We start from the raw sequence: 24,880 nt of genomic DNA, 5'->3' as shown, positions 1-24,880 counted from the left end.
TTCACAGGCGTGGCAACTCCAAAGGCTTTGTCTGTAGCTGTGACTCAGGGAGTGGAACAATGCACTTTATTTTCAACTTTCCTTTGCAGTTTATTATGTCAGTCTCTTGTGACTTTAAGAAAACACCATTTCTGTCAGTGAAGAAATATGCTTAAAAATTCAACTCGTAAGGCACACTGTGAGAGTAGCTTTTGCCAAGAATCAGGGAAGAGTTTCTTGCCACCATGCACATTGTCTAAGTAGTTCACTGGTTGAGGGGTCACTGAGGACTGCCTTCCAGCTCTCTCTTCGCTTGTTCTTATTGACAATTACAATGGATCCCTTAGAATGTGGGGCGTAGAATGTTGGCTACCGAGTGCATGTAGCTTTATAAAGAACAGACGTAAGTGAACAACCTTGTTCAACTTCACCTGGGTTGAAACCTGAACAAGCTGCTCAGGCCTTGCTAACCCTGGGCTGAGAGTCCAGGCATATTCATTCCTGTCTATCTGCTTTTTGCTTCCTTGGTTTTGGAACCCAATCCCCAGGTCTGGCCACTTGACTGGACTTCGCTTTCATCATCTGCCCCTTTCAAGGTTCTCAGTGGCTGACCTATTCTCTGACCATGTCTTGGGAGAGTCACATTGAGTCCTGAAAGCCTGTTCCCACCACCTCTGTTCTGACCCACCCTCAGAACCCTCGTCTGCTGTCAGGAACCAGGCCTGCTGAAGGTCTCTTCTTACTGCCGTCTCCTTCGGCCAGGCTGACCCTGCAGGAGAAAACTGACTTGACTAAATGACCTAAAAGTCATTTCTGAATAGAGTGTCCACTTCTGATAAAGTGTGACTTTGGGAACAGAAAGAACAAAGTATCCTTTCATTAAAAAATATTCACTGCTCATGTCTATAGATTTTATAATATCTAAGAAATGAAATATGCCTGAAGTGAAAAAAATGGGGACTATGATGTTCAAGCATTTCTTCCAGTGCTGTACAAACTATAGGAATCTGCTATGCTTTTATCTGCTTTCAAGAAAATAAGAGTTATTAAATTTCAGTAACTAAAGAATCTAAAGCACATCTTTGTTCATTGTCTGTTTGTGCAGTTCAACCTGTCCCTAAAAGGCCTCTCTGTCTACTTTTTTAATAGAGTCTGCTGGTAGAGACCTACAATCAAAGTGAATAAAGTATGCAGTTGGTGTCAGGAGATTTCACATCTTGAGGAGTCCAAAACAGCTTTGGATTTTTACCTCTCGGGCTTCTGTTACAATTCTTGCAGCAATGCCATTCAGAAGAGGAAAGTAGAGACTACTGTGTAGCTGGGTTACAAGACCTATGGGTCACTTCAGTTTTTTAAATAAATAAACATAGAAGTGAGACAAATTGTTAAGACTAACAATTTAAATTAAACCGAAGTTTGCCAAGGACCCAGATGGCATATTTCATATGTTCCTTAGCTATTTTCTTCAAAGTCACACAATTGTCTCCCCTCATTTATGGTTTCACTGCATGTGGTTTCAGTTATCTGTGGTCAACCTCGATCTGAAACTATTAAATGGAAAATTGCAGAAATAATCAATTAATAAGTTTTAAATTGTGTGGTGTTCTGAGTAGCATGATGGAATCTCTTGCTGTCTTGCTCCACCCTGCCCAGGCCAAGAATCATCCCTTTGTCCAATGTCACCCTTATCTTACTTAATAATGGCTGAAAATGGCAAGAGTAGTGATGCTGGTAATTTAGATATGCCAATGAGAAGCCACAAAGTGCTTCCTTTAAGTGAAAAGGTGAATACAGTACAATAAGATATTTTGAGAGAGACCATGTTCACACAACTTGTATTACAGTACATTGTTATAATTGTTCTATTTTATTATTAGTTATTATTAAATCTTACTGTGCCTAATTTATAAATTAAACTTTATCACAGGTATGTATGTATAGGAAAAAACAGTATATTTAGTGTTCAGTACTGTTTGCAGTTCCAGGCATACACTGGAGGTCTTGGGCTGCATCCTGTGGCTAAGGAAGGACTAGGTACTTGTTTTCTGGGAAGTGTTTTGTGTTTGCTAACTCACCACAATGCCAAAGCATGGAGGTCTTACACTTCATTTCTAGCTTCTTGAATTCTCCCCATGCAGCCTTTTTACCTCCAGGCTTTTGCTCTTAAGACTCTTCCTCACCCTCAGTGTGGCAATAGCCCTGCAGATGACTTTGTACATGAAAAATACCCTCCAAAGTTTGCCAGAATAAATGAAAAATGAGAACTTCTTTCAATGGCAAGCCAATAAAGAAAATATGGAATATCCCTCATTTGCCAAGTGGGCATACAACTGGCTTCTATAAAATATTTTCTATTATATCTGATCGTAATAGCATCATGTAGATATAAGACATTATCATTATTCTGCAAAGAAAGAGAAAGCAGAAATGCAAGGGAAGCTTTTTAAAGAGGTGAAAAATAACCAGGAGGACTCAGAGAACAATAAATGAAAGTAGAAGAATTTTGACCCTTGTCTTTCTAGTCTCCCCTTCTGTTTTCTTCCAGCACTGATTCTGACCTCAATAAGTCTCTGAAACTCCAGGGCTCTGCCAGAATTCTCTGCTACCCCAACTCCACCCCCAAGGGGCAACAGGTCTTTTGGTTTTCCTTGCTCTTCTTTGCTACTTCTAATATGCCATTTAACCCCACCAGCCCTGAGGAAAGCAACTGCAACCCTTTGTGAGATCTGCCGATTGAAGCATTAGGGCTCCCCCTTCTGTTCTTGGGGTGCAAAGTACCGGGGGCTCTGAATTTCCAGACAAAACTCCAGACAAAACTGACCTACAGGAGTTTCCCTTCCAGAGTGATATTTGGTATTTTTCAAGTTTTTAAACTGATTTTTAGAGAGAGAGGAAGAGAGAGAGATAGAAACATCGGTTTGTTGTTCCACTTATTTATGCATTCATTGGTCGAACCTGACCAGAGATCTAACCTGCAACCTTGGTGTATGTGGACTATGCCCTAACCAACTGAGTTCCCTGGCCAGGGTGAACACTTGATTCGAGTTTTAATGTATCTAAGAATCACCTCTTCAAATGAGATTTTGACTCTGTAGGTTAAAGTGAGGCCGGTATTCTGCAGGTTTACCATGTTCCCTGGTGCTGCTGAGGCTGCTGGCCCTTGAGCCCCACAGTTGGAGTGTCTCTGTACTGGAAGCACTCCCAGGGAATATCCAGGGATTTGGTTGGTGATTACAGTCTTTATACCAGAAAGTAGTAGTCTTTGTAGTCTTTAAATATATTTTTTATCTTATAGGAAAGGCCTGTATTTTCTTCAGGACTCAGGGAAAAAGTATTAATTATGCATTTTATGGTGACACCATTGTTTATTCTTTGTAAAGAATTAACTACAGAGTACAGAGTTTTTAAAAAAACCCCACAGTGACAACACAGATATGTAGATTTTAAATTCTCAAAAGTCACAATCACTGTTATTAACGCCTCTGCCTCAAATTCAATCTAGTTTCTTATTGATCATATGTGAGCCATGATAAGATTATTTCAATCACCTCCAATATGTCACCTCAAACAAGTAATTACCAAAGATGTACAGTTTTCAAACAGGGGACTGCTTCCTTAAGTTTGATTTCTCTCTTTTTTCACTCACTCATTCACTTATTCATTTATTCAAAAGTTAAATTGTGCCAAATATATCTAAAGAAAGCTGTTAAAAATGTAAAACTGTGTTTCTGCTTGATGCCAGGCACTGTTCTAAGTGCTGGATATAAGCGTCAATGAAATGGGCCAAGTCCTTGTCCTCACGGAGTTTACCTCTCAGAAGGGGGAATGACAACAAACAAATATGATGGAACATCTAGTAAAAGTGTATGGAGAAAAGAGAAGAGGTGATGGGCAGGAGGAAATCAGAGAGTGCAAGCTAAGGTTTGCTATTCTGTATCAGGTGGTTGGGGTAGGCCTCACAGACCTGATTATCCAGAGTGAAGGAAGGAACCAGGCATACACCTGAGAGAAAATAGTGCAGAAAGAGGGAAGGGCTAGGGAGAAGGCCCTGAAGCGGGAGGGTGCCTGGAGTGGAGTCAGCACAGGAGAGAGCCCTGAGAGCTGCGGTGGAGAGGGTCCTGAGACTGCAGGGAGCTGTGTCTAGTGCGCAGTAAAGTGACACAACCCACCTGACTTTCAGACTTCCTTTTGTGTGTATGTGAGGAGGCCAAGGGTGGAAGCAGGGGCCAGTGAGGGGCTTATTGCTGAATGCAGATGAGACACTGGAGATGTATAGAACTCAGACAACAGTTTTGATTGTCTTCAGTTAGCCTTTCTTCAGCTTTCTAGGAGTTTCTTTTCCCTCTCCACTAAGTAATTTTGTTGTGGAGGTGAAATAAAAGCCCTTCAGCTCATAAACTTAGGAAGAGAGGAATCATTAAGTATTTCTTTGCCTGGCCAAAGGTGCCTAGTATATGTTGACAACAGAGATAAAATGAGAAACAATGACAGGAAAATAATCTGAGATCTGTAGTCAAAGGACATAAAAATATAGCCCAAGTTTATAACATAAGGCCGTGGTGCTCATAAATGGTAGCTATAGTTAATATTATCGATATAATTATCAGTTACTGTCAGCTGGGGTTCCCTTGCTCCTCAAATACCTGTATTTAATTGTCTTTTATCCATGTCAGTTCCATGGCCTGTGCAAGACCAAATCCCTTGCCCAGATTCCTGCAACCATCCGGACACCTGACATCTTAAAACTTCTGTTTCTTAGATCCACACATGCTGCTTTTATGCTTCACAGTTTCATGTTTTGAGCTTTCCAAAGAAACATGTACATTTGTGTTGCTGAGAAATTTAGACTTTACTGAAGAGTTCATAGGGAAATCTAAAGAGGCATTTGCCACAGAAAAATAAAACAAAACTTCTACCTCATAGAAGGTACCAGCATTCTTTAAATCATTTTCTACAACTGTGGAGTTCCCCTGGCCTCCAAGTCGCCTCAACCCTTTTCTACCTTGAGGGATCTTCATTTCTTTTTTTTTTCTTTCTTTCTTTCTTTTTTCTTTCTTCCTCTTTCTTTCTTTCTTTCTTTCTTTCTTTCTTTCTTTCTTTCTTTCTTTCTTTCTTTCTTTCTCTCTCTCTCTCTCTCTTTCTTTTTTTCTTTCTTTCTTTCCTTCCTTCCTTCCTTCCTTCCTTCCTTCCTTCCTTCCTTCCTCCCTCCCTCCCTCCCTCCCTCCTTTCCTTCCTTCCTTCCTTCCTTCCTTCCTTCCTTCCTTCCTTCCTTCCTCTTTCCTTCCTTCCTTCCTTCCTTCCTTCCTTCCTTCCTTCCTCCCTCCCTCCCTCCCTCCCTCCCTCCCTCCCTCTCTCCCTCCTTTCCTCCCTTCCTTCTTTTCTTTCTTTCTTTCTTTCTTTCTTTCTTTCTTTCTTTCTTTCTTTCTTTCTTTCTTTCTTTCTTTCTCTCTCTCTCTCTCTCTCTCTCTCTCTTTCTTTCTTTCTTTTTCTTTCTCTCTCTCTCTCTCTCTCTCTCTCTCTCTCTCTCTCCCTCCCTCCCTCCCTCCCTCCCTCCCTCCTTCCTTCCTTCCTTCCTTCCTTTTCTCTCTCTCTCTCTCTTTCTTTCTTTCTTTTTCCTTACTTTCAAGTAGAAAAACCAACTAGCTAACCACTACCACCAATATTCCGGCCTGGTCTCACAATCCTGGGCACCACTCAGAAAACAGGCGGGTGGGAGGATTAGATGGACTAACCCCCCTGCCCCAACCTCAAGCATTTCTAAAGTGTCCTCCCCAAGAGGGACTCTGGCCAATGAGAGTTTTTAAAGGCTATTCTGGCTTAGGCACTCGTCTTCCTGAATGGCTTCAAAAGCCACTCCAGCTCATCTCTACTTCTCTCCCTCTAAATTCAAAGTCACAATATGTACTCTTCTATGGTTCTTTTTTCTTGTGATGTCATTTCTATTCTCGAAAATTGCTATTTTCCCTTTAACTTGCTGGGCACAGCTAAAGTTTCAAGTTTCTCCCAAATTCCACAGCTCCTAGCACCCTAGTTTGATCCCAGTTTTCTTGAATAACCGCCTACTGTGATTATTTCAAGAGATTTTGCTGTGACTTACTTGAAAATTCCAATGAAGGCCCTGCTTCAATTGAGACTGTCTTTGATTTTCTTTCTTTAGCTTATTACTCACCAATTCTTTTTGTGTCTTCCATATGAGTGCTTTCTCCTCTGCCTCTTTCTAGTCTCCTTCAAAAAGGCTAGGGAGGGATTTTTAATACTATTATTAGAATGTATTTTTTACTATACAGCTGTTTTCATTTTTTTTTTTTTCTCTATTAGAAAATAATGGGATGTTTTTGAGTAGGGATTCTTTAGCGTCACATAGGTAGGAGGAAGAAAAAAATCAATCAGTTCTTTAATATAATGCTAGGATTGGTTACTAAAAATACAATAATTTTGAAGACAAAAAATGTACAATGGGTGATACATTTTAGCCAAGTTCAAATGTTCATATTATAAAAATATTAAGAATATTTTAAAACCCAATCATTATGAGCAACTGACAAATTTTTTATAAGAAACTTTTCAGGGAGCATTTTGTCTTTTTCAGCCAAGAATAACTACATGAATTTTTTGGTGTCATGATTTATCTTAAATGTCTTTATATCACAGACATGTTTTATGTCCACATGGATGAATTATCACATTATAGGTTATAGCAATGAGTCACACCTTGTAGATTACTTACTAAGCAGGGGATAAAGTCAAAATATTAAAAAATGTCAGAGTTTAAGAATATGTTAAAATTTTCTGCTCCTTCTGCTTTGAATTATATAAATTTTATTACTATTCACCTTTAATCCTGTATTACAATAATCGTGTAAAAGCAGTGGTTAAATGGTTAAGTGATTGGGCTTTGAAGTTAGATGGCCTGGATTGAAATCCCAACTCTGCTTTTTACTGGCTGCATACCCCTTAGGTAAGTTATTAAATATCTTCATGCCTCAGTTTCTACACCTGTAAAACTGGTGTCAAGTTTCAATAGCACATAGTGATTAAAACGGCATCTAGGTCAGAGGGACAGTTTAATAAATATTAATCCATATTAACTTTGCCTTTCTCCTGTGTGTGTGGCACCTGCTTGGGCGCTGTTAGTTTCCTACCCAATGCTCGCTTTCATGCTGGCAGAACCCATCTTACGACCGGGATCAAACACGCCTGATGCTTATTTTTCCAAGCCTCCCTCATCCTAGGGCGCGACTGTGTGACCCTGACTCCAGCCCGTCATCTAAGGAGTAGTCTGATGGCAGGAGGCAGACGGAGGAGAAGGAGGCGGTGCTGTTGGGATCATTTATAGAAAAGAAATTCCTCCGTAAAAAAAAGGGGAACTGTCTAGAAAAATCCCACCCTTCTCTCCAATAAAACTGCCAGAAGCGGAGGGAGCCTCTGTGGGGGTTGTGGAAGGTGAGGAGGGCAGTCGAAAAGCAAAGGTATTAGAGCTGAAACTATAAAGAGCCTGTGCCCCTGGTGACACTGGTGACAGCTGCGCCGGTCTGGGGATTGTCTAGCTCCAGACTTCTCACCCTGGGATAACACGGCCCCGAGAAGTTATTTGACTTGCCAGAGCTCAAAGGTGCATCAGTGAAAGAGTAGGTACTTCAATCTCCAGTGCCTAGTGCTTTTCACCATGTGCATGTAGGAAAGTTGTATTTATTATGAATGAACTTCTAATTCTCATTAACTTTTGGCTGGACAGCCACACTGCTGGGAAAAAAAAAAAAAATCAGCACTGCTGGAATCAATGGAAAATATTTTTTTAGTAAAACCAATAATGAGCTATACCACCAATTGCTCAGTTGATAGTTCTATTTGTGAACATGATGGCGTCCGATCCTTAACATCAACTACGCGTTGAGGTGTTGGATCAAGTTTTATACTTTACCTGATAAAATCTGGCCTTGCTTGTTCTGGAGGTTATAAACCGTACCCGCTGGCTGTAGCGCACACAGAATTTGAGACCTGAAAGGCATGTTGGAGATAACCGTCCGGCTCATTTAAGGGAAGAAAACAGAGGCCCAGGGAAGGATCTCCGTTAACAAGCCGATTTATTTAAAATGAGGTATCTTCCAGTAATGTTTGTTCTCTTTAAAAAGCAAATAAATGCAAGGCACTTCCAGGACGAGAGTCAGAAATTCGAAATCTATCGGCCGGCCTCAGGGGAGACTTCTGAAAACTACCAAGTTCGGCTCCTTCCCTAGAACAAAGGATTTCGTGGGTGGGAAAAGTTTGAACGGGGAGACCATGAGCCACTCCCAGGCCCCGCCCCTCACTCCCGCCAATAGCAACAGGCGCCGGCACTGGCTTCCCGAGAAGGGCCAATCGGCTGCGCCGGCTGCGGGCCTCACGGAAGGGGCGGGGCAAGAAGGGGCGGGGCAAGGAGGGGCGGGGCGTCGCGACGGTTGCCAGAGAAGCCACTTGCTGGTTACTAGCTCCGCCTTGGTCCCACTGCATCTGAGCGAGCACAGTTCCGCTGCCAGCGGTTCTGGGAATTCGCCCGATTCTTCTCAGGTCCCTTCGCTTCCTTCCTAGCTTTCAGCCACTGCACTGCCCCTGCGACCCGCTCCCTCCTGGCTGCTCCAGGGCTGGAGAGCACAGGTACGCTGGCGGGGAATCACTCACGTTCGCGGGCCGGCTCCCTCGGACGCCTTTCCTAGCGGGGCGGGCTGACGTCACGGCGACGTGCTGACGCAGCGGCGGGGGCGTAGGCGCGCCTCGGGGAGAGGGAAGCTGGGGTCTGGAAGGCCGTTGGGCAGTTTCCCGGGCCCGCGGCAGTGGTTGGTGGGCGGTGGGGGACCGTCGCGTTCACCCAGGCCTGGGTCTCAGCCCCCTCGTGCCCACCGCTCCCCCGAGACTGGCTGCCTGGGCTGGGCAAAGGCGGCGAGGCCCGTTCTCCCAGGAAGGGTGCAGTCGCTGGGACAGCTGCGCGGCTTCAGCCGAGGTGGCCTTCGGAAGGAAGCCCTGGCGTGGCGGCGGGCTCGGCGGGGTTTCTTGACGACCCGGTGCTCTTAGTCGCCCGGCTGGCTTCTAAGCACCCACCGTGTGACCCTGTAGACTAGTAGGCCCGGGGCTCCGTAAGCGCAGAACAGTCCGGAAGCCTCTGGACATAATTCCTCCTCCAGGGTCCTGGGTTCCAGCCCCTGGGAAACCCCTTCAAGTGTGTGGCCTCGGCCAGGTCATTTAACGGCCCCTGCTTCAGTTCCCTCTTATGTAGAATGAGGGCAGTAATGGGCACCTTGGAGCGGTGGTAATGAAAGAGATTAAAGCAGTGCCAGGTGTTGAGTATAGGTGGTTAGTGAGTGGTGCTGCTTGTTGACTGAGAAACCGGACGGTGGCTGGTGCTGGGAATGAGGTCTGTTGAGGAGACAGTGTTTTCCAAAACCTCGTGCATTGTAAGGTTTCAGGTGTTTTTGAATGCGTGAAGTCCTTGGAGTCGTTTTAAGCACCTCTGGGTTAGTTGTGGTTAGAGAAACAAAACGCAGAAAGCCTGTTTGTTTTTAAAAATTAGCTTACAATAAAAGTGCCGTGGTCATGTTTGTAGTTCTTTAACAGCTAGGTGTCCATTTTTTTGTTTCTCTTTTTCCTCTGATTTTGCCATTGATGTGTATTAATAATATGGTATTTGTATCCCAAACACCCAAAGGTATGAGAAAATGGCTTTGTTTATATTATTATTAATCACTGTGCTTGCTCTGTACAAATGAATGAGACCCAAGAAGCTGGGTAAAGCAATGCGGTTGACATACCACCTGCCCACTGAGCACAGTTCTGTTGCAAGTCAGTAATTGTTTTCCCCTGCGCTCTGGTTTAGTAGTACTCAGCCTGTTTATGACTACGTTGAAGATGATTTGTAATAATTCTGCAAAGGCTAGGTCTCAAAAATTGTTATAAAGATAGAGTTGGTCCTATACAGATAATTCAGGCACGCAAGTAATTTCAGGAATGGCTATTGACTCAGGATGATTATTTAAAAAAAAAAAAAAGATGAAAAACTTTAAAGGGAAGATTGGATGGGAAAGCACCCCCAACAGAGTGAGCCAAAGAGGCCCTAAATAAAACAAACACAAAAAAACTTCCCCTGTAAGTGCTTCTACTTGATTTTGTTCGAACCTCACCACAGCTTTGGCTGGCAAAGGTTAGTCTCATTTCATAGAAGACCAAGGCCCATTGCGACTAAGGGTTGCCCATGTCAGGTGGCTCATAAGGACTAAGAACTGATGAGTCTCGCTCAACGTGCTGCATCTGAGTCATCAAGGAATGTTTAGATTACATTCAGTCTACCTGTACTCTGTTTGAAAAGGAAGAAATAAATTACTCTTAAAAGATTTTCTTCCATCTGGTCTAAGTTAATTTGGGTCCATAAAGGGATAAGCTATCATTTTCTGGAACTTATATGTGGAGCAATCGATTCAGATGGTTATGGGTAAATGAGCTGTTACATTTGATCACGTCTTTCTGTACTGACCTCTTGCTATTCTGGCATTCTAACTCTGATTCATTGTTCTTCATGTTTTATCATCAGTGGAAACAACTTTTGATTTCTTCAAAAACTTTTATAGGAAAAGAATGTTGAAATTTCATCTCTCTGAAACCGTAATAGCCAGTTTTGCTGCTTCTACTCTCCTCCCTTCCATATGCCTAAGTCCATTCTCCAAAATAACTCTGGATTTGTCTTTTAAAGACGTACTTCTGATATGTTATTCCCCTGCTTAAAATTATTTGACGGTCTGTCTTAACCTTTAGGAAAAAGTTCAAGCTCTTGAGTTTGGCATACAGTTACTGTTTTCAGTTACTGTCCAGTTTCATCTTTTGCCATTGCTCTTGTAACTCATGTTCCCTCAAGAACATTACTTTTTAATATAAACTGAATTTATAATAGTGTTATTGAAACCTGACTGGATTAAGGCAAATTTGTATGTATGTTATTTTCAGCTGTGTAGATTCTTATATTTTAGTATCTTCTGCCTTTTGGTTCAAAACTGAGTTCTACCACTTCCTAATTTGTATCTTGGGCAAGCTATTTAACTTTTCTAAAACTTGATGTGTTTTTTTTTTTATCTGTAGCATTAGGATATTAATAGCAACCTGGTAAGGATTTTTGTGAGATGGTATGTATAAAGTCAGTCAGTGCTCTATTAATAAATGACGTCTTCATGGTGAAGGGATGGAAAATGCTTTATGTTTATCTGGTACAGGATGCCGACTTTACTTGGGATTAGACAATGTCCTGAACAACTTTGGGCCAGTCTTCTACTGGATAATTGGATTTTATGTGGGGCCCCGTTCTTTTCAAATGTGTCCTAGTTTGAATAATACATTATTTGATCACCCTAACATATGTTAGAACCTAACCTATGCTCTTCACTGTGTTATGTAATTTCTGAGGACAGAGGGTGATGGGTATGATATTTGCTCCTATAGATTTAGTATAGCAAGTTAAAAAAACCCCAAAAATAGAAACATTTATGGAGCAATTAAATTATAAACTGTATTATTCTGAAAATACTATTAGATGTTTAGGATTGTTGGCGGTCTGGAGCAGTCAGGGGGATATTTTGGGAAAGAGAAGGGACTGGGCCTTGAAGTACGAATCCAATATTTACCAATCTGTCACTATTGCTGCCAGCTTTTTTCCTTATATTATGTAATCTGCAACTCTTTTATATTTAAATTCCCTTATTCATTGGACACAGGAATTAGCTAATTATTTACAGCCATGCTCCGAATAATAACAGTCAACATTGGACCCCATATACAATGATGATCTCATAAGATTATAATGGAGCTGAAAATACTTTATCACCTAGTGATGTCATAGTCATCCTAATGTCAGAGCACAACACTACTCATGTGTTTGTGATGATGCTGGTGAAACCAACCTACTCTGCTGCCAGTCACATAAAAGTATAGCACATGCAATTATGTACAGTATATAATACTTGATAATGATAAATGACTATGTTACTGGTTTATGTATTCATTGCACTACACTTTTCATTATTTTAAAGTGTACTCTTTATAAATAAAAAAAGAATTGCTGTAAAACAGTGTGCCATACTATGCCTATGGCTGCCTCATACATCTGTTTACCATGTTTTTTGATTGCATCATTTCTCTGTGCATGATATAATTTCGTGTTGTTTTGTAAGTAACATGTACAGGCTTGTGGCCTAGGAGCAATAGGCTATACCATATAGCCTAGGTGTATAGTAGGCTATACCATCCAGGTTTGTGTAAATGCACTTGATGTTCACACACAATGAAATTGCCTAAAAATGCATTTCTCAGAACATATCCCCATCATTAATTGGTGCATGACTGTATCTAAGTTAAACTCTCTGTACCAGAAAATGTTTTTTCCATTTATGGTAGCTTTTATTCATTAGGTCAGTTTTTCACTTCTGGTTATTTTTTACTCTTTGCCTATTTTCAAATTTCTTTTACATTTTTTTCATTATGGAGTCTAAAACGCCATACAATTACTTCTCTAGTAAACTTTTGACTAGTGTCTAGAATAGTGAGAAGAAGGAACAGCATTCCTATATCTATTTTGTGTTCCTTGCTGAATTTTTCATAGCAGATTTTTCTGTAGAAGCTTTGTGCACTTTTGTTTGAAGCCAATGGGAGCTAATTTTCCAAGAATTAATGTTTGGCAAAAAGAAGAAAAAAAAAAAAATCTACAAGATTAATAAGCTTTTCTCATGAGAGATTAGTTTTAAATGCATGTTTGTCTACAGATGGTTAGTTTACTTAGAACAATCTAGGTGTTAAGGAAGGTCATGGACCGTGATCTTTCTTTTCTCTGACCATGGCCAGCATCACAGTCCCTGAACAGCCATCCCTCAAATACTTGGTGTTGGCCAAAATGGAACATAGTTCAGTGAGTGTAGCTGGATCAGCATAAACCCATGACCACTCCTGGAAAAAGCTTTAAGAACATGCATTTTTGGTAGGGGACTGGTAAAGTCATCTCTGTATAGGAAATTTAATTCTTTAAACATGAAAAATATTTCAAAATTACTAATCTTCAGGGATTTATTTGATCATTAGGTATGTATGCAGAATATGTGTCTTTTTTTCACCACTAGCAAGTTGTACAAAAGTATTATTTATACATTTGTCAATTGGCAGTATATTCTACATAATTGAAAACATTTTCTCTTGAAACATCTGCTTTTCCATACAAGAATACATTTGGTCCACTAAAATGATAGCATTTTTTTTATGAAGGTAGGACTTTTTATGCTAAGGAAAATCACTACATTGTTGTTCAGCACACATATGTTTTTGGTTATAGTATTGTCACAACACAAAATAGAGCAGTGCCTTGGAACCTCTGAGTAATTTTTATCCTGGAAAATACTTCTAGATTATTTCTGTGGAAATATCTGAAACTTGATTTATACAGTTCTCTATTTCACGTTTTGAGGAATCAGTAATGAAGATAGCCTTTTAGAATGTTGGGCTAAAGTCATTCTAAAATTCCTATTTTTACAGTGTTTTAATTTTATTTGTTTACCCTATAAAATAAGACACCATTACTTCTATAGGTGATGAAGCAAAAAAATGTTGTATGATTTTATCTTGCGATAAAACTTTTAAAAAAATTGTATAAGTAGGTGTCAGTAGCCCACAAAGCTAATGAGTAAGAACTCATTTAAAACACACCAAATTGAATCTTATCTCATAAAATATTTTCTATAAATTGAAGATCGCTATACCCTCACATTGATTTTTTAAAATTTTACTCCAAAGGTGGGAACCATTTTTCTTTTAATGATCCCCCAAAATATGAATCAAGGGGTGAGTAAGTAAAGTCTTTGTTCATCCTGATCATTAACTGCTCCGAGCCTTGGATCCTCTCCCTGAATTATCGCTTAACTTTTACAAGGCTTATAGGTGTTGAGGATCCAAATACAAACAAGACATTCTTTCTTGAGATTCTAGTGTACAGAGAAACAAATATTTAAATATTAAATGAATGTCTGAAAGATAAATACCAGTTCCTCTCTGAGTGGGGTAGTTATTGCCATTTTAAACAAATCCGTAGATGGTCATTTTCTTGATTGCAGTGATTTATCACTGCATGTTCTTCTTCACCCATAGGTCTGTGTATCTGTTTATTTTTAATTCTTCTAGACTATAGATGGTTCAAATATTGTTATTCCCTAATAACGGATGTTGCATGTTTGCAGCATTCGAGGCGATCATCTTAGACTATCTGTAGGTTATTCTGCAGTTCCATTTGGATATGAGTTGCTGGTATTTCCAAAATATGAGCATGCTTTTCATTGGCCTATATCCTAAATATTTGCCTCTGTGGTATATGGAATCTTCAGACAAAAATAGATTTTTTTTACAGACACTTTGGAAAGTTTATGAATTGGTAATAAAATGTTGTGGATAACTCTCAACCTGTAATTTTATGTTTACCTGAAGTATTGAAAATTCTTGAACATATGTATTTTATAACCCAGATATAAAAATAAATTACAGAGAGCTAACTATCTCTGGAAAAAAATGCAGAAAACCTTAAATGTAACATTTGATTTTGAATAAACATAAAATGAAGTCAAGAAGACACATTACTTACTATGTATTAGAGTTGTGAAAACACAGCCTTAATGATTGCTGAAGTACTAATGCATTACTTAAACTGGAACAGTTTTAAAGAAATTCATAAATATTCACATTTAAAAAATGGCAGCTCCAAGTTTGAGTGAAAACAATTAGATTAGTAAAACTTAGAAGTAATGCCATCTCTCTGTTCATTATCACCAAAGATTATCCTGGATTGAGCTGGGAAATAGTAGTAAGTGAATTTAATTTGAAAGGTCTACTTTCAAAGGAATAACTTATCTTTTTTGTAGCTATTAATTGTCAAATACTTTCAAAAGTATGTTAAAATTTACTGTCCTAGGCATAAATAACATATTTCCTATTGGATGGATTTACTGAAACTTGGCATTATCGTTAACCCATGTTTTTATATCCATTCCCTAGTCCGACTGGGTTATGATATAATACTTTAAGAAATAGATTACTAAAAGTTTTTACATTCTGTGATTATATAGAAAATAGTGGGCATTTTGGAAACTGTATATGGACATTGGCAATTGTTGAATGGTTGTGCTCTGCAATTTTGATACTATTTTGAATTAGTATCACAGTGTATAGCAGATAAAGTCCCTATTCATTGCATTTCAGTTCTTCTGTGAAGTATTATTCTTTTACACATCTTTAGATTTTTATTATAGGGTAATGACATAAAAAAAGAATCAAGTGAAATGATGTTTAATAACTAAAATATTTTCTAACTTTCAGCATATGTGGAGAAATTGTTGTGGAAGAGACCCCTATGAATTCATTGACCGAATTTATGGAGAAGCCTGCAAATGATGGAAGTCATTCAGAAGAACTGTTTTCCCATTTGAAAAGTAGACGAGAGAAAGAACATTTACCAAAGCATGCCAGTGAAAGTCACCTCAGCTGGTATTCTTAACAATGAAGGATTTCTGATTTTCTGATTTTAGGGTTTCATGTGATGCCCATATTTTAAATTATTTGAATCAAATACAGCATTCTTTCAAGAATATCTTCAAGTCTAGTAGTTAACATTTATTTAATCTGATTACAGTATACTCATTTAGCAGAATTTGGCTAGTTTTTTGGAATTTCAATGAACGAAATTAAAAATGAAAACCTTATCAAGAATTTGTAAAGTATAAGGTGTTTTAACTAAGGTAAATGAAGATTAAATTATGGAATATGGAAATATAGTTAATGAGTACCAATTCACTGTCACTTGGTATATTACTATTTAACAAATACCTGCCATACTTTGCTTTTTAGAATGGAGAATATACTTGTTATTTATGTAACTCATTGCTCAAAATGACAGCCTTAAAATACCATATTGTTAATATGGATGATATAGTCCAGCTTCTAGTTTAGCTTGTTATAAATGAAAGTGTTCTGTCATATATAATCACTCTTGACTTTCTGCCCATGGTTTTTAATAATGGGCAATTGTCATTCATAGCCAGCATCTTCTTAGGCCCATCACTTCAAGCCAGTGGTGCTTAAGAACACAGTCTAGTTTTAAAAATATATATATTTTTTATTGACTTCAGAGAGAGGAGGAGAGGGAGAGGGAGAGGGAGAGAGAGATAGAAACATGAATGATGAGAGAGAGTCATTGACTAGTTACCATGCCCCCTACTGGGGATCGACCCGCAACCTGGGCATTTGCCCTGACAGGGAATTGAACCTTGACCTCCTGGTTCATAGGTCGACACTCAACCATTGAGCCATGCCAGCTGGGCTGAACACAGTCTACTTTTTGACATAAGATGCCATCAAATGCTGATGGTATATGTTCCATAAAGAAAGAAAAAAGCTGCCAATTAAAGAAAAACTTGGGATTTTATTTATAAATAAAATCCAACACTTCTGAGTCACTCTTTGACTTAAGAGTTGCACTTGCTAATTAAGATTATGGGTGATACCTCATTTTTTAGGAGCATCTTTAACTGAAATAAAATTTCTTACTATTGGACTCTTAATTACAATATGCAGCAGGCCTACATTGGAGTCTTGCTTTGGGAATGTTGCTAAACATTCCTACTTGACCAGCTCCCTCAACCCCTTTCCATGACCCTTCATTCCTAGGGGTTAAACAAGTGTTACACCCCATCTCTGGGATATTCAGCAAAGCATTGGACACTCATTCTGTAAGTTTGGGGCATGTGCAGGATAGACAGCTTAGGACTTCCTCCTGAGTGACAAAGATTGTAAGAAGCATCCTAATTTCAGGATGTAAAAATGTGCCCTCCCCCAAGAAAAATTAGAGTGATACACGGTAGTGTCTAGGTTAAACATAATGAAAAGGGCTAATATTATCGGTTTTGTTCTGGATCATAATTATTATGAAGCCAAATGTGAAGGATTTTTAGATATCTAGAGAGCTTTAGTTTTTGTTTTCTACTTATTTAGATTCATTCTTCTTGGGAAATTTTTTGTGATGAACAATATGTTTCAAGAAAGGGTTTGGGTATGAGGTCTAGACAGAGATCTTTTGTGTTTGGAGTAAGGGAGAAGGAAGGGATGGAAAAAGACAAACACTTCCACTAATTGTTTTACAGACTAGAAAAAAGGGATGTTAAGTAATTATCAAATGGCACAGCAAAAACTTTGCTGTTGGTGGTCTTTGTGTTTTATATATTTTATCATTTTAAAACTATCTGTTTATAGTATATGTAGAAAAATATGGAAATATAGAAAAATTTATTACATTTTCAGGGACAATTTACTGTTACATTTTGCAGAGCAATTTATGGAACTGTAATATTTCGGTAAGCTATGCTATATATTCATAAAAATATGCTTTGTTTATGGGACAGATTTAACTTAAACTTTGTTTGTGCCTATCTAATTAGTCTAAAGCAGGACATCCTAAATGAAAAGACTGAGTTGGAAGCAACATTTAAGGAAGCCGAGTTGGCAACCTATTCTGTAGAATCACTTTTACTGTTATTTAAGGACACCATTGAAGAAATTAGTTTTGAAAATGTAAGTACTTGTGAACATCTAATAAAATGAGAAGCTAGCATAATACTCAGATTGTACTAGCTAAGGTCTCATATCTTAAAGTAGTTATGCTCACATACTGGTATTTGATATAAAAAACGCAGGCTTACCAGTGTTCTTTATTCCACAATTCTTTTCCTCAGAGATTGTCTCTGGCATGCACTTGCTAAGAGGCTAAGCCAGAAACTGTAACCTTGGTGCTTGACTTACCTGGAATTGACGTAGTGAGTCAACCTTTCTCAAGATTGAATTTAAAACCAAAATATTCTGAAAAATGAACTATATCAATTTTCTGTTATGTTTTGTGGAATAGAAAGCTGTAAAATTTCAGTGTACTAAAGTTTGAGTTAGGGACAAAAAATAGATTGTATTCTATTAGTTTTATCGAAATAAATGCCTGAAAAACTTTAGGGTTTAAGCTCTTATTTTGATTTCATTTTACTTTAATGTACTACGTAACAGATTCTGTTACTATTAATAAACTTGTCAACATTTACTATTAGTGTATACAAAAGAATGATTTTGTTAATAGGAAAAATGTATTCTTTGATAGTAGATACATTATATTTTAGAGTGTTTTAGTATTATGTCTTAATTATGTGTGTGTTTCTTATATTTTGTCAGGCTAATCTTTCTGCATCCAATTTGAAGAAGGTTTTTAAACAGAAGGAAATCTTAACAAAAGAATTAGATACTTTTAAGCGTGCAAAACAAACTTTAGAACACCTTCTTGGAAAGACAGAATACCAACAAGTAAGGAACGTTAACCACTAATTTAATAGAGATATTTCTCACTAGAAGCCTGTATTATTTTCAAACTGTAGAAATTAAAATATCGGTATATTTGAAATGGAAATAACTCTTGACTTTTTGTTTGAAATGGCAGTCATTAAACTAACCCCTACTTTTAATGTTTCATAAATAGTTCTATGTGAGAGCAGCATCTTTTTATAGAAATATATTTTCATTATCTCAAAAACTTTAATTGTTATAATGTTATAATTCATTTCAGCTGATTACAATACTCATAGAATTTAAGCTCTTATATACATTATATTTATATATTCATGTATTTGATAACACTTTTATTGTGATATAATTCACATACCATACAATTCACCCATTTAAAGTGTACAGCTCAGTGACTTTTAGTATATTCACAGAACTGTGTAGCTGTCACCACGATCAGTTTTTGAGCATTTCATCACTATAAAAATAAACTCCATGCCCTTTAGAAGTTTACCTCCCATCCCCACACACCCCTCGCTTAGACTGTTATCTACATTCTGTCTTTATGGATGTGTCGATTCTGGACATTTCATATAAATGCAATCATTTAATATGTGGCTGTTCATAACTGCCTTCTTTCATTTAATACTGTTTTCAAGTTTCATCCATGTTGGAGCATGTATCAGTGCTTCATTCCTCTTTATTGCTAAATAATATTTTGTTGTGTGAGTATACCAATTCTATTTATCCATTCCTCAGTTGATGGCTATTTGAGTTGCTTCTACATTTTGGCTGTCATGAATAAAGCTGCTGTGAACACTCATTTGTAAGTTGTATATACCCAGAGAAATGAAAACATGTGCACCAAGCAATTCCACTGTGTGACCTTAGAGAGCTTATGACTGGGTTTCACGAAAGTCCATGAACCCTCTGAAGTTGTGTATACAGTTTCCATTACATGTACATGTGTATGTGCTTGAGGTGAAAGGAATCCATAGCTTTCCCACATTCTCAAGCAGAAGTATAAGACTCAAGTGAATAAACATTCTTCTGTGTTCTCATTTCAGATGTCTGCATAGAATTCTGTTACTGGTTTACCATAATTAAAAATAATTCTTATTGGTAGAATTAGGTTGTTTATAATTTTTGCCTATTTATTAACAGCACAGTGAGCTTCCTCTGTGTATAAGATTTTTGTGATTTTTACATCATTGGCTTGTATTTTCTGAGGCATTATTTAGAGAAAATTTAGTAAATTGACTAATTTCATGAATTGTGAAAAAACAACAACATGATTTGGAACATTTAGGCAAAAATTCTTTTGATGTTCACATTTTTAAAAATCTGCACTGTGTGTTGTAGTTGTTCATGTTAATTTCTTAATTGATGCTTATTCCACTTTCTACTTTTTTATATAGTGAAATATAGTTTGTGAACACTGATTTATAGCATTTTTTTCACAGATAGGTGACAGTTTATCCAGCATATTAGAGGAGCTAAGTGATAGCGAAAGTGAAAATACTGTAAGTCTTTTTATACTTTGTGTCTGTTCTCCTGACATTTTTGTTTGTATGCTGCTTGGCTTTATAAAATTAGCCAACCTTATTTAAACTATGATATTCCTAACTCTAACATTATATTTGCTGAAGGATCTTAAGAAGAAGGTACTTGAAAAGGAGACCTATATCCAAGAGCTTTCTTGTTTGTTTCAGAATGAAAAGGTAAGCAGATTTTGGGCTTAATTCATTTATTTTCTTAATATTGACTCCTTTCCCTTTCCATCCTGACTCCCATATCCTCAGAAATAGATACAAAAAGGTTTTTAGATTATTTGGATATTTTAAGTTTTATTTACAAATAGAACATCTTAACTTTTAAAAGTTTTTTCTTTTAGAATTTTGTGGTGGTTCTGTCAGGGTAGTTGGCTTAAGTCACTGCATGTTAGGAACTACAGCGATCCCTCGGCTTTCGAATGTGACCCGTCCCGGAGACCATTCGGGTTCTGAAACGTTCAAACCTGAGGGATCATAGCCGACAGCTGGGCCTCAGGATCTTGCCCTCAGCAGGAACCGCCTGGCCTGTTCAGCTTCTGAGGCGGGTTCGAAACCCGAAGCATTCACTTCCAGGTTTACGGCGTTCCTAAACCAGATGTTTGTCAGCGGAGATGGTTGAAAACCGAGGCACCACTGTATGTGTAAATTTATATTGTAGAGTGTTTTACACCTACCTGTAATTTTACTTAGGAACATAGATGGCAGTTTTTTAAAGGAGATAATTATCAGAAGCAATTCAATAAAAGGAGGGAGGAGAAAACGTCCCAAATAGCTTTATATAAAATACACATGTAATGGGGGGAGGTGTCATGGTTTATGTAACGTATTATTTTGCATTTTATCAGCTTTTTAGATCATGTCTAAATACAGGTAAAGTTAAAGATTGTAGAGAAATATATTAAATAACATTTTTTTGGTTTATTTTTGTGTTTTAGGAAAATGCTTTGAAAGCCAACCGTTTTTCACAATCAGTTAAAGTAGTTCACGAACGACTACAGCTTCAAATTCACAAAAAGGAAGCAGAGAACGAGAAATTAAAAGAATACATAAAGGTTATAAATATTCATCCACTTTTATAGTTTGTGATAAATTAATGGTCTACTATAAAGCCTTTCCTTAATTCTGGAATTTGATGGTTTTGAAAGAATTCAAAACCATGGGAATTCAAAGCCATGGGAAATACATATTTGAGGCAAATCTGAATCTTAGGATTTCTGGGTTGTCTAAAGATTTGCCCTTCAAATCCAAAAATAAAAATGCTATCTTTTTAGTACTACTCTAGGAAGGATTTGTAGAGCTTGAATTACTTAGAAAACCTTTCCCATTATATAGTTAATTTATGTTTATTGTGAATAATTTGTAAAATATTAAAGAGAAAATTAACTCACTCAAAAACACTGAAACCATTGTTTACATTTTGGTATATAGCAGGTATCTGAAGTCTGTGGCCCATGTTTCAAGAGGACATGGGGTGTTTGTTTTTTTCCTTCAGTGAACTTTTGCCCATCAAAGGGACATTAACAGCCTTATAGGTGATGTACAGTTTGTCTTCTGTTCCCCTACGTGTACTTTTAAACACTTTCCCCCACAGATGCCCTGTGTCCTGTGCATCCTGGAGCACTCCATATTAACTAGAGTTGCTATTGCATTGCTTGTGATGGTAAATACAAGGGACTGCATGTGATTTAATATCTCAAATAATCATCTACAATTTATCTTACACAATTTTTAATTATGTCCTCAAATAGCAGTTGGGGAAGTTTTTGAAATTATTTTCTTCAATTTAAAAACGAAATACTAAGTGATTTTTAAAAGTTAACAGTTACTTTTTACATCTCTGATAATTCGAGGAAAGAACAGAAGGCCAAAATCCTAAGATTCTGCAATGGCAGTCTCCTGTTTAATACTCTGAGTTCAAATTACTTTTAAAAAATTCAGCGGTTTAGAAATGATTAAAAGAAGCTGCATTAGGTTACTGATTTTTCTCCATTCCATCTTACACACACACTTTTGGAATTTAAGGCATTAAGTAATTGCAGGTCAGAATTCAATTCTTTGATTTAGGTTTAACAAGTTACTATTTTAGAGTAAAAACATAGTGAACTCAGTTTGGCAACATAAATCTCAAGTTTTTTAGTATTGTTGACTCAATGCATTATATTGGGTCTTTTAAAAACATAAATTACATTATAATCCTCTGAGAATTACCCCAAAGATCCTTGAACCCATTTTTTTCTAGTTCTTCATAATATAGCAATTAGCAGTTAGAATATTTTCACATTTTAGAAAAGACGGAATAATTATCTATAATATGCAGTATGTATAGTTCTTTGGAAATGTGAAAAGGCAGATAATTGACTTTAAATGTGTTTCTATTCATTTGGAAATGACTGAGTGGTTATTTATTCTGAAACTTTAAAAATAATTTGACAATTTCAGTATACTCCTTCATAATGGTTAAGTTTGGGATTTGATAAATCTAGCTAGAAGGTCTTGACTGGAACCTTGTTCAAAAAAATTTACTTCACCTTGAGTGTTATAAAAGGTTAAAAGCATAGCAGTTATTCATGGTGTGATGATGACATCCTGTGGTATGGTAGAGGAATGACAGCTGTGTTTCCTGGGGGGTCTCCCAAGTAACTTACTCTATTACTCTTGTTTATCCCCAACTACTTATTAAAACATTTCCAGGGATTTTTAGTTTAAGATAGATTTTTAAAGACAATTTAAGAATATTTTGCTTTTCTTAGTCTACCTAGTCAGTCTTCAAAGAAATCAAGTCTTTAAAGGGTGTTTAAGATCTCAATTTTAGAAGTTATGAAGCAGTAAAGTCCCGTTTTCTACTGTTACTTCTTTGATTTTTTAAAAAAATTAAAACAATTGTCCAAATCAGTGGGAGGCTAAAACCTGAATTCTGTCATTCTTTTCAGTATTACACAACTTTCAAAAAAAGTAAAAGCATTAAAATCTTAAGTCTTTAAATTCTTAGATACCTAACACTCAAATACTTTAAATACAAACTCTTAAAATAATTTGGAAAACAAACAAACATGAGAGTAGTCCCACTAAAGCATATTTGTATTAACCCAGCCTAATATCCTCTCTCCTTATGTCATCAAGAGATACGTCAAGGTAACAGTCATGCTATTTAATACCATCAAACTCAATAGGTAGAAACATGCCTTCAGACATCTCTTTACCCTAACTCTTATGGACCTGGTAGTCATTCCTTTATGTAACCTCGTTTGGTCTTAGAATAATAACTTCCACAAAGTCACTACTCATTGGGTAAAGCCGTACTTTATTATCCTTGATGAACTCTTTTAAGTGTCAAGCCCCTTAATTCTAGTAAATTAAAATTTGGTAAGTGCCTATCTATCTCATCCATACCCTCATGATCATATTTTTGGTGACCTACCAATTCCTTTTAGCTTCGTGTACCTATTGTTTGAGCTCAATTATTGTTTTTTGATTTGAAAATAACTAGTACTATGTGTAATAGTCGAGATGTAAAGTTCTAGTTAATCACCACAGTTTCAAGAAAGTTAGTGTTTGTACCATAATCACCAATATTGTCAACTACAGTAAGAGCAGCATTAGTTTTATGTAGGCTTATGTATTTTAAATTTGCATTCTATAACTGGTTACAGATAAACACTAGTGAAGTCACCTTTCTTCACTGTTTTGTTTTTTATTAATCATATTATGAATCCTTTAATATCCTCAAGTGGAAGGTTATTTACATATTATTGCAATGTTTACATAAACATTGGAGTTCTAAAATAGTTTAATTGCTGCCAATATTTTTTTTAGAGCTTGGAGACCAAGATAGCCCAATGGAACTTGCAGTTGCGAAAGAATAAGCAGGAGACTGTAGCAATGAAAGAATCGAGTAGGCAAAAAGCTATAGCCCTGAAAAAGGCATCTAAAATTTATAGACAGAGGCTTGAACATTTTACTGGAGATATTGAAAACCTTACTTCCCAGATTAGAAATCAGGTTAGTATAATACCTTCTTTCTTACTGAAGTATTTTATGTACTTAGTTTATACAGTAATGTTATGGTGCTTAATAATTTTATTCTTCTCTTAATGTTACTGATACTAGAAAAACTTTACTCACAGTTTTTTGCTTTTGTCTTTATTTTGAAAGATTACATAAAATGTCAAATTTACATATTAAATTATATTAGCATTTCCTTGGGAAGTTTACTTATAGGTTATGTTAAGTGTGCCCCAAAGCTTCTATGACCAGCTAAGGGTAACATTTCTTACAGATTCCCCTTTGGAAACTTACAGTGCACATTAGCGTATCAGAGGCCCCAAGAAGACATCAGTAAAAGTGAAGCAGTAGAGTGAAGGGTATTGAACTCAGAGTTTCCCACCGCTTACTTAACCACACAAGTCTTCTTTTACCCACAAAGCAACTCTTGGAACTGGTTCTGAGGAACACCAGGTTGGGAAATGCTGATTTATGATATTAGACCATATGACTTTATTCAGTAATTCATTTAAACTCTGTGATGCATTTAAAACCATTCTCTGACGTAAACACTCCATGTGAAAGTTATCTTTGTGTGTAGTACAAAGTTGAAAATGGACTTAGTGCTTTGTTGTTTTTAAAAATTAATATATTTATTCAAATACCAATTAATAAAATATTTACTTTTTAGTGTCTCACTGTATCCCACCTCTTAGTACCTTATGTTAAGACTTACAGAATTACTAGAGGTTTTTAGAAGTGAAAACAGACTTGCACAAATGCTTATGTAAACAAAACAACTTAATATTTTACAAGCTCAAGTGTTAACATTTTAAGACTAATATTTAACCTACCTACATTCAGAAGAATTTAACTAGATAAAAGAATTGAGGACTAGGTTAAAAATCTAGAAGATTGTGGACCTAGTTGAGTGCCTGAAAATATTTTTGAGTGATAAAAACCAATCAAGTCATTAGCATTCTTGGGTTTTCCTATTTAAATAGTGTTGCATC

The 24,880-nt window shown here is 37.1% G+C and overlaps 2 protein-coding genes across 11 annotated transcripts in view; one reads left to right on the top strand and one right to left on the bottom strand.

Moving 5' to 3' along the window:
- Window positions 1-8,679, bottom strand: part of CLCA2 (chloride channel accessory 2) — a 42,795-nt gene extending 34,116 nt beyond the window's left edge. The window contains exons 1-3 of one of the 2 annotated variants that reach the window (XM_081145291.1): window positions 8,638-8,679; window positions 7,901-7,977; window positions 6,149-6,215 (exon numbers count right to left, since the gene is read on the bottom strand). The gene's annotated coding sequence lies outside the window, so the exon portion shown is untranslated. Of the gene's footprint in view, window positions 1-6,148; window positions 6,216-7,900; window positions 7,978-8,637 lie in introns of those variants that run through there. The other variant, XM_081145292.1, reaches the window with a different exon arrangement.
- The window catches only part of ODF2L (outer dense fiber of sperm tails 2 like), a 39,151-nt gene continuing 22,658 nt past the window's right edge, over window positions 8,388-24,880 (top strand). For 3 of the 9 annotated variants that reach the window (XR_013999405.1, XM_081145298.1, XM_081145293.1), the window contains exons 1-8: window positions 8,722-9,367; window positions 15,340-15,507; window positions 17,454-17,586; window positions 18,229-18,357; window positions 19,797-19,856; window positions 19,983-20,054; window positions 20,822-20,938; window positions 23,700-23,885. Coding sequence is in view for 8 of the 9 variants with exons in the window: in XM_081145298.1 (XP_081001424.1) it covers window positions 9,363-9,367; window positions 15,340-15,507; window positions 17,454-17,586; window positions 18,229-18,357; window positions 19,797-19,856; window positions 19,983-20,054; window positions 20,822-20,938; window positions 23,700-23,885 (870 nt within the window). In the remaining variant the exon portion in view is untranslated. Of the gene's footprint in view, window positions 8,614-8,721; window positions 10,151-10,537; window positions 10,609-15,339; window positions 15,508-17,453; window positions 17,587-18,228; window positions 18,358-19,796; window positions 19,857-19,982; window positions 20,055-20,821; window positions 20,939-23,699; window positions 23,886-24,880 lie in introns of those variants that run through there. The other 6 variants (XM_081145299.1, XM_081145295.1, XM_081145300.1 and 3 more) reach the window with 4 other exon arrangements.

The sequence above is a fragment of the Miniopterus schreibersii genome (genome assembly GCF_964146895.1).
Source record: "Miniopterus schreibersii genome assembly, chromosome: 8".
In the NCBI taxonomy this organism is placed as follows: Eukaryota; Metazoa; Chordata; class Mammalia; order Chiroptera; family Miniopteridae; genus Miniopterus; species Miniopterus schreibersii.
The sequence above is the reverse complement of the archived record's forward strand: the minus strand, read 5'-3'. Positions and strand labels throughout refer to the sequence as shown.